The sequence below is a fragment of the Dendrobium catenatum genome, unplaced genomic scaffold (assembly GCF_001605985.2).
Source record: "Dendrobium catenatum unplaced genomic scaffold, ASM160598v2 fragScaff_scaffold_1220, whole genome shotgun sequence".
NCBI lineage: Eukaryota > Viridiplantae > Streptophyta > Magnoliopsida > Asparagales > Orchidaceae > Dendrobium > Dendrobium catenatum.
Genome location: NW_021319682.1, coordinates 12,387,143 through 12,396,596, shown reverse-complemented (window position 1 = coordinate 12,396,596; position 9,454 = coordinate 12,387,143). Strand labels below are relative to the sequence as shown.

At 32.5% G+C, this 9,454-nt stretch overlaps 1 protein-coding gene across 5 annotated transcripts in view; it reads left to right on the top strand.

Moving 5' to 3' along the window:
- The window catches only part of LOC110092789 (39S ribosomal protein L45, mitochondrial), a 30,171-nt gene extending 21,037 nt beyond the window's left edge, over positions 1–9,134 (top strand). For 3 of the 5 annotated variants that reach the window (XM_028699096.1, XM_020817460.2, XM_028699095.1), the window contains 5 exons: positions 3,261–3,329; positions 3,485–3,586; positions 3,848–3,916; positions 6,810–6,866; positions 8,661–9,134. In XM_028699096.1, the coding sequence (XP_028554929.1) occupies positions 3,261–3,329; positions 3,485–3,586; positions 3,848–3,916; positions 6,810–6,866; positions 8,661–8,747 (384 nt within the window). In that variant the 3' untranslated portion in view covers positions 8,748–9,134. Of the gene's footprint in view, positions 1–3,260; positions 3,330–3,484; positions 3,587–3,847; positions 3,955–6,809; positions 6,867–8,660 lie in introns of all 5 variants that reach the window. The other 2 variants (XR_003702261.1, XM_028699097.1) reach the window with 2 other exon arrangements.
- The last annotated feature ends 320 nt before the right edge of the window (positions 9,135–9,454 follow it).

The window sequence follows — 9,454 nt, the reverse complement described above, 5'->3', positions numbered from 1 at the left end:
TCGTGATCGGGAGGGGTAATTAACTATAGGGGCTTGCGCCTATAGGAAACCAGAACTCAGATCATAAAGTCCTCACCAAATGAGGGCGAAATCTCTGGGTAGTGTCTTATCTACAAACCCATCTGCCTTCCAAAATTTACCTCGGAACTTAGTCCGTTAAAACTCCCTCGCCGAATAAGAAAAGCGAGCGGAGGCCGAGGCCGAATTTTCGGAGCCCACACTAAGGTCACTAAAGTCAATTGTATTCTCACAATGTTTATTGAAAAGCTTAGCAAAACATCTCATCCACCTTTGTTGAATATCCTCTTCTAAAAAAACACTTTTTGATTTTAATCCTTAACTGCACTTCTTGAACTAAATATTTACTACTTCTATCTTTTTGTTTGGTTAACTTATACATATATCTTTCACCCTCTTTAAAATCTAATCTATTATATAAATCATTAAAAGTTAAAACTTAAAACCTTTGCATCTCAGATTATTTTCTTAGACACCTTACGAGCCTCTTTATATATTTTCTAATTTTCAGAGTTTTTATATCTAAATTAATTATTATAATAAAGCTTCTTATTTTTTATCTTTTCTTGTATATTTTGATTATACCACAAGCTATTTTTATTGTTAGGAATTTTTCCTTTTAAAATTATAAGCACATTATTTGCAACATTCTTAATATTCCTAGCTACTTTATCCCATATAACATTTGCTTCCTCATGCACAGGCAAAATCTTAAGATCCCGAATCTGACGCTAAAAAATATTTTTTATTAGTGTTTTTTAAAGCATGTAAAATAAATGAATAACAAAATATAAGCGTTCAAAGTATTTAAATGTGTCAAATGCTACTTAATATTACAATCCTTTATAAGCAGAGAGAAACGTGTGGTGCCTTTAAATTACCACCCGGATTCTACTCCTAAATTGACGCAAGTTTTTTAAATTAACATTCTTTAGCGACGATCATCTTCAGAAGGTTTTAAAAAGTCTTCGGCTTTAAAAAACTCTTTCTTTTGGTCCATATTCTTCTTAAGATGATGAATTTCATTTGACTTTGACATTACATTTACTTTTACATTTATGTTTGAAAAGAAAAAGAAAAACTATATACAACCTGCAGGAATATTAAAAATAGACAATTTATATTACAAACATTCATTCATCACGCACAAATGCTAAACTTTTGCTCATTATTTGAGTAGCCTGTAATCTTTCCCAATGCTTTTACTTTTGAGGGCCTAAGCAACTCGAGTATTTGATTAATTAGCTCCCTTTTTAATGGCCCCATGCAAGCATGGTCACTTGCATAAAATTAGTGATAAACATCTAGAATCCTATCCTAGGGCATCTAATTGTCAATCCCAAAATCATCACAAAATCAGTCAAAACATTATGGCATGTACACACATCCACTAAATTTATTCAAACATTTTGCATTTAAAATAAACGTAGATTGCAAATAACTCATTCAACTCAGGACAATGCCCTTAACTTAAAATTAGAATCGGTTGCTCTAACAAGCAATTTAATGTATGTGCTAGGTTGTTTGGGTGGTCAAGATATTATTTATTTGTTTGTTTTATTTTCAATTTTAAAACTTGTTTAATTTATTCAGGGATGATTTTAATTTAAATTTTAGTACTTTATATATTTTTAGATTTTTTAAAGAAGTTTATAAAGGAGAATTTTAATTTTGATCTAGTATTGCTTCACTTGCTTTAGACTATTGCTTATAATTTTATGAGTTCACATAAATTTATTCAAACTTATAAGATTTTTTTTTTAATTTTTAATGAATTTTGTAAATTCGAGGTCAATTAGGGGATTTATTTAATTTGAAGGTTGATATAAAATTTCTATTAGATTATCTATTTAGTTTATTGTGTTTAATTATGAGCTAACTGGTTTTTATTGTTTTAGGTTGGTTTGATTAGCTTTTATATGTTTGAATATATATATAATTTGAAATTCATGCATTTTATATTTAATATGATTTCAGGTAATGATATTTATGTTTTGAATTAATTGATTTAATTCAATATAGTTTTATTTCAATTTTTAAATTTAATTTGATATAATCATATAAATATGTAAGAATTATTCAAGATTGTTCAGTGGTACTCTTGATTTTGGTTTGACCATGCATTTTAATTTGGTTTTATGAATGGTATGTTCTGATTATTTCATTTAAAAATTCACAGTTGGTTTATCTTATTATTTTGTTTAATTCGATCTAATCTAATCGACTTATATTTAATTATGATTTTTATTGCTATAAATATGTGTGTTGGGAATAAATGGTTCTTGTGTATTAGTTGTGACAAAATGTACTCTATAACAACGAACCATTGAACCATTCGAAGCCTTAGAAACCATATCATATTAATTCATGATTTTAGTTCCATTTATTTGTCTATGGGCAAGTGTTGAGTCTCTCAGGGCGAGCTATAATTTTTCCAGGTGAGTGTAGGCATGAGTTGCGAATGAATAGAGTTGATAGAGCCATGACTGTGGGTAGGTGCTTATCTTTTGTAGTTTGATAGGGGATATTTGTGGAAGGTGAATGGTCTTGACTAGGGAGAACTACTAAAAAGCCGAGTCCTCATAAGAAAATTTCTTCTTCGTGCAAAGGTTTGCTGAGGTGAGTTCTCAGCTTGAACTCGCTTAGAATATGTGCTCCGGTGATCAAGCTCGTATAATGCGGGCTTCATTGAGGCTAATACCTGCCTATTTCTGACATTGTTCTAGCAAATGCTTCTTAGGGGGAGTCTTATATTGGGCGAGTGCCCGTGCCCCTCTCTACCAAACTCCTCAGGGTAAACCTGTCGGTACCTGTGAGTTATCTATACTGACATGCATGAACATACATGTATGATACAAATCCCCATTAGCTAATACCCAAGGAGTGAAGACGGCAACTAAATAGCTTATTTGGAAGACTTGTTTCTGTTGCATCATGGAACATGCAAATAAGGCCACCTAATCTTAATAAATATACTACAGAAGGTATATGACAAGTTATTATGCTAGATTAATGATTCTAGAGAGCTTGAAAGGTTTGTTTTTGCTGAAAGTTTATTAAAATAATTAAATAAACATTAAAAAAATTACAGGCTTAAATTGTAAGTGGATCTCAAGTTGTAGTATCTAGTTTTTTGTTTCTTGATTTGTTCCATTGGGGGTAATTTCGCATCATCAATTTAACGTTTTACATGCATACCTCAATATTTCTTTATTGCAATTTTATCATAATTTTTTCCCCAGATAAATACGGTTTTGGCAAACGGGGATATCACATCATTAAGGAAAACAGTGACGGAAAAGATGTACTCTGTAAGACTTCTCTCTCTGGGGTTGATCATTATCTTTGAATATGACATTACTTTTGCTTTTAGTCCCTTTTTAAAAGAATGCTTTCTAGCTATCAAATGTATGCAGTGGATTTATATATTTGATATCTTTTTTGTTACTTTTTTTTTGGATTAAAGGCTCTCAAGAATGAACTTAAACGGAGAGAATCAATGTGGAATCGTGTTCACTGGGAACTGGTTGAGCCTCTAGTCAGAATTCGAACATTGAGAGCTAGAATGGTAAGATCAGCAAATACTAGTTATTTTCTGTTTCACATCTTTTAGTGGCAGTTTACTTTGTTTAGTCAACTGTACTGAAAGATATTTGTAACTCTGAAAATACAAAAAAAAAATCCCAATATCCTAAAAGGATGTTCCAGTGGTGTTTTCTAAACTCTAAATTATATTATAAAAAAAAAAACTCTAAATTATATGTGCATATTGAGTGGCTTCTGTTACAAAGGTATCTTTTATTTATTATATCAAGCACTCAACTTGCAGATTGCACTAGATAAAAATGATCTTGACAAAGCTTTCATTCAACTTACAGTCGAATTTCTTGCTAAACAGGTCAGTTGTCCTCTCTTGACTGTTTCACAGATTTGTTGGTACGTCTAGTACCAAAATTACCACCTTTTTTCTACCATCATCAGAACTTCTGGGATATTTCACTCCTTACAGTTTAAGATTACTTTCGTTTATCTTCTGAATAGATTTGATGGTGCTTAATGCATTATTTATTTCTGTAAATCAAAGGCATATATCATAAGAGAGGAGGTCAATTGTGCGCCAAGTGGGACGTTAGAAATTTTTGTCAAAAATCTTCCCAAGTCAAAGCACTTTCAATTCGTATGAATATAGAAGCTAAATATCCAACAATGAAAGCAAGTATTTTATCAAATAAATCAATGCAGAAAAATAATAGTTATAACAATAATTGAATGCATTGTTTAAATACTCAATTATATGTACAAGTGTAGGCCAGAAATAACGCAAGATGTGAAATGTTAAAAGGGGACCAATTTAAGTTAGGCACAATAGGCGTGATGTCTTACTAAATTGTAACTACATAAGTTTGCATTCAATTGAACTGATTTTACACAAGTTGTAACACATATATATTGTGATGATGAATGTATGATTAAGCGAATGAAAGTCTCACAATAAGAAATAGAAGTATTTTAGATTATATTTTGTTAAACATCAAAATATGAGTGTTTAAAATAAGATATGATGGTGATATAAAGAGAACTATGCACAAAACAGAGTTATATACTAGTTTAGCACAATGATTATGTTTACTTAACTACTTAGCAAATTAATCATTTTTCAATCAAATCATTACATAAACATGAGGGCATGTGCATGTAGATGATAAGCAAAGTAATGTGCTAGCCAGTAAGTGAAATTATAGAGCAATTGGACTTGATCAATATTTACATGGCTTAGCCACTCTTTTAACATACATCCACGCCTAGCTCAACTCGGGACTATTGCCACCATAAGTTATTCTCCTTCATTCCACACATAGGCGGAGAAGCTTTCTTATATAAACTTTTTAACTTAATGGGTAATGGAGACACAACTCGTGCTTCTATTTCAAAGCGAGAAGCAAGCTATTCGTAGTTATTTTCACTAAGTCACAACGTTTGCAATTCAAGGTGAGAAACCTATCATTCCTAGCACACCCCGTTAGGTATTGAAATTAATTTTTGGAATTAAATCAAAAATCTTTTGAGCTTTGGAGATGGCTCAATAGCTATCACCTATTATTATGATTTATAGAATCTTGAAACAATATGATTCCAAGATATACAATATATGTGCAATCAACATAATATGTAAACTAAGAATGAGTATTTTATAAGAAGCAAAAATGAATTTTGAGATGATGATGAACATTTGAAGTTTTCTCTAAATTCTATTTAAAAGATCTTACAATATAAGCTCTTTTTTTATAATTTTTTCATTTGTTATTTTCTTATAAAACTCTTACATATATATAATCCTTGACACTACTAAAAACGTGCTCAACTAGCATATAGACATTAGGGTAATCTTAATTAATAATTAGTAGTTATCATATTAAGAAATCATCATTAAAGTACCAATTTCAAACAGATTGTACAACCCATACATATCACACAATCCGATTATCATTCTGTACAATATTGTACGGTGCAATTTATACATGAATATGATGTGACATATTTATTCAAAGAATTACAACAGTTAGTTTAAATAGATCATATTTTATGATTGTCAATCATGCGAACAATTGTACAATAGTATTATGTGATTCAGATAGTATTGTACGATCAATATAGTAATATGCTATGAACTATAAATCTATAACTAATAAGCTGGGAAATAATGTTTTATAACACTCAGTAAAATTCAGTAGTCTAACTATCATGTCTAATAATAGCTTAAACATTTTAACATTGAAAGCTAATATTTTGACCCTAGATTTAGAACTTAAAATCATTAATACTTTGTACTTGAGTACTCCTGATTGGTTCCTTTTTAACTCATCTCTAATTGTACAAAGCTCCAAGTTTTTCTAGAAGTATTAACTTCTAGAAGAACTTAGTTGATCACATTAGATGATACATCATACTAGGTTTGTAATAATCAAATAAAAAGTGAGCCACATATGAGTTACATGGGCTCATGAGATCAACAATTTTAATACAACAACAACAACATCAAGCCTTTATACCACTTGGTGGGGTTGGCCATATGAAATTTTTTTTCCGTTTTGTCCTGTTAAGAATCAAATTCTCATTTAAATCTAATAAAAAAAGGTTATTTCTAATATTTTCTAATCAAATTTTTTTAGATTTATCTCTATCTTTCTTAACATAGGCTAAATCTTTTATGAAATTTCTTGGTTATAATTAAAAAAATATCTCACCAAAAAAGGAATTATACGATATTATAGCTGAGCAACCAGTAAGATACTTGGGCCAGCCTCAACTTTTTTATATCAATAATTTTCAGGATACCTTTCATGTTGATTGGGTTTCTTCAATAAAGTCCTGACCAGCCAAAATTGTAAGTTGGGTGGCTTGCTTGATTGATTTCTATGAAGCACCAACATGATCTGGCAAAAATACGTTCATCAAATTGGGATCTTCAAGTTACTGAACTATCACTTTCATTAAAAAGATTAATATTCCATAAGTTTTTTCTTCTTTCAACACAAAATGCCTTACGATGCAGATTCCTAGACATAGTTATAAAATCTTTCTATTGAGTTTCAATCTAACTGAAAATCGTGAATCATTCATTATCTTTAGTTTTTGCATATAATCAAATTTTTATTCCTCTTCCAGGGAACTCCAGCTCTTCCTTATATTTTGTGTTAAGCAACTCTAGATTCAAAACTATTAAATCTTTAGTTTCTCTAGCATTTTTATGGTATTTGATCAGTACTTTTTTTTTTGTTTTGGCTACGTAGAGGTTTGAAGCTTATGATTCAAAAGGCTCTGTTGTGGCTGGTGACAAGAATAAGGAGGTACAACAATGAAGTCTATCTTTCTCTCTCTGGTTCTCCCCCTTTTGTTTACTTATGATATGATTTGGTTAGGTTCGAGTAAAGTTGGCCACTATTAGTAAATTATTGTGTTAATTGGTTAAAATTTATGTAGCATGGTATTTTCTGCCAAGCTTTTGCTAGCGCTATGAAGAACCGCCTCTTCTTTCTGTCGCGTACAGCTGGTAGAACCATTGGAATCATTAAGGAGAGCAAGCTAAGAAATGTTAGATGTGCGTAAATGGAATCTTTTTTCTTCACATTTGCTGCTGCTATGAGTTTCCATTAGGGGTGCAAACGAGTCGAGTTGAGCTCGAGTCAGGGGTTGTTCGAGTCGAGCTCAACTGTTAAATACCGAGCTCGAGCTCGAACTTGAGTCGAGCTATAAAATCGAGCTCGAGTCGTTTCACCGTAAATGAGTTTGAGCCGCTCGTCGAGCCTCCGATGTGGTCCGGTTCATTGGTGGATTCTCGAAATATGTGTGGGAGGAAGAGAGAGAGAGGAAGAGATTTATTTTGTCTTAAAATTTTGAGTCGCTGTTGTTTACAACTGCAGCAAGAAGAAAAGAGAGAGAGAGAGAGAGAGAGAGAGAGAGAGAGAGGCGACTGGCATTTGAGCTAGAATACATTTGACGGGAATTTAAAATACCAAGCGGGAATATTATTAATTTTTTTAAATATTTAAATTTAATAATTTCGAGCTGGCTCGCGAGCCGAGCCTCGTCAAGCTCGAACTCGAGCTCGTTTAATAAATGAGCTCACGGCTTTTTAAGCTTGGCTCGTGAGCTTGTTAATGAGTCGAGCTCGAGCCGGTTCGGCTCACTTACACCCCTAATTTTCATATGGCAAATGAAAACAATTTCCTTTTGATTTGGCTTGTGAAGTATTTCTCCCGTATGAACCTGGCCTCATGTAAGTAATCTTAGAGAAGATGAGTCCTTTGGAAATGTTATGAGATGTTGATATAAGTTATCTTGGAGTTTAGAATTTACTAATGCAAATCTAAATGAGCTTATAAAGAAAACATAAGGGACCAAATTTTAAAGATTAACTTTCAAATTAAGCAAAATTTAGTCACTTTTGATGCAAAATTATAAAGTTCGCTTCATTTGCTTCCAATGATAATATAAAACATGCCAAAAATCTAAAATTCAACAAGAAATTTGAACATCACATGACACAGAAGGTGTTTGATAGGACGTACTTGAAGATTTCAAGTAAAACCTAACAGCAAAAGCAATCCACAACTCCAATGGAAAACAACAAAAGCAGTAATTTTATTGGACAATATGAGGGAAAACACTTGGAATTCACTAGTAGAAGATGAAAAACAGCAATATATAATTGATCCTCTATTCGAGAGGAGGATCGATCTCTCCCAAATCTCTAGACGCTGCTAGAGCCCAAAAGAAAACCTTAATCTAAGTGATCTCAAAATTCAGCCAAATTCAAGATGCCCTAACCCTCAGAAAACAAACTATTTAATGCATACAATCCAAAAGAAAATCTCTAAACAATCCCTACATTCAAATTTCCTTCCCAAAATACAAAAAAATCCTTCTTAAAATGTTCGGTTGGCTCTTTGCGGTTTGAACGGAATACCGAAGAGGCAGAAATCTTCCTCTGTTGCGCTGGGCCTGCCCCGTGTGGACCGGCTAAACCGGTCTAACAGCGTTCCAGTGCTTTTCATTTCTATTGCCATGATGTTAGTAAACTTTATCCGGTCTTTGTAGTTCTCTTATATTGCCTTTTCTTACTAGAAGTCAATTCGTGCCAGGTTCTTGTGCGCGATGTCTGGGTTTTCGAACGCTCCCTCTTTCATCCTGGAGCAGATTGGCGTCTCTGCGCACGCCTCTCCCCATAGTTTGCTAGACTCTTGGCATTACGGTTCCAAGGGAGGACATTTGAAGCAGAAATCATCCTGATAAGTGCCAACCGGTAATCTTATTTAGATTATGACTTCGTTTGGGATGACTTTCTTACTGCTTCTTAAAGTAATTTTTTGATACAAAAATTAATTTTTTTTCTACTAAAAAGCTGCTTTAAGAAACAGAAAGAAAGCCGTCCCAAAGGAAGCCTATGCCTTACCATTGCAAAGTCATATTATGCGTCTTGGCACATTTGCTGTTCAGTTTAGTTTCTTCTCATCTAGGAAGATTATAATCTTGTAAAGTTGTAATATGTGCATAATCTGCCGAGAATCTCACCTCCTGCTTTTCTCAATTTAATAAAGCCTGCCTGGTTCTACAAACAGAACTCTTTTAATTTGTCACAGAAGCCTCAACCTGTAAATGCTTTCAAATGGAATTTTAAGTTAATCTAAAGCCAATTTAGGCTTCATTTGGGACGGTTTTCTTACTTCTTCTTAAAATAACTTTTTAGTACAATCGTTCCAAACGAAGCCTTAATTTGATGAATAATAAAACTGCAAAGCTTCGACTTCTAAATGAATGCAGTGAAAAGTTTATTGATGATAGCAGGTGATGGTTGGCAGCAAGAGCAGAGTTAACTTGTGGTGTATTTAAAATTCGGTAAAATAATGGATGAAATTTGAATGCATGAAAATGAATT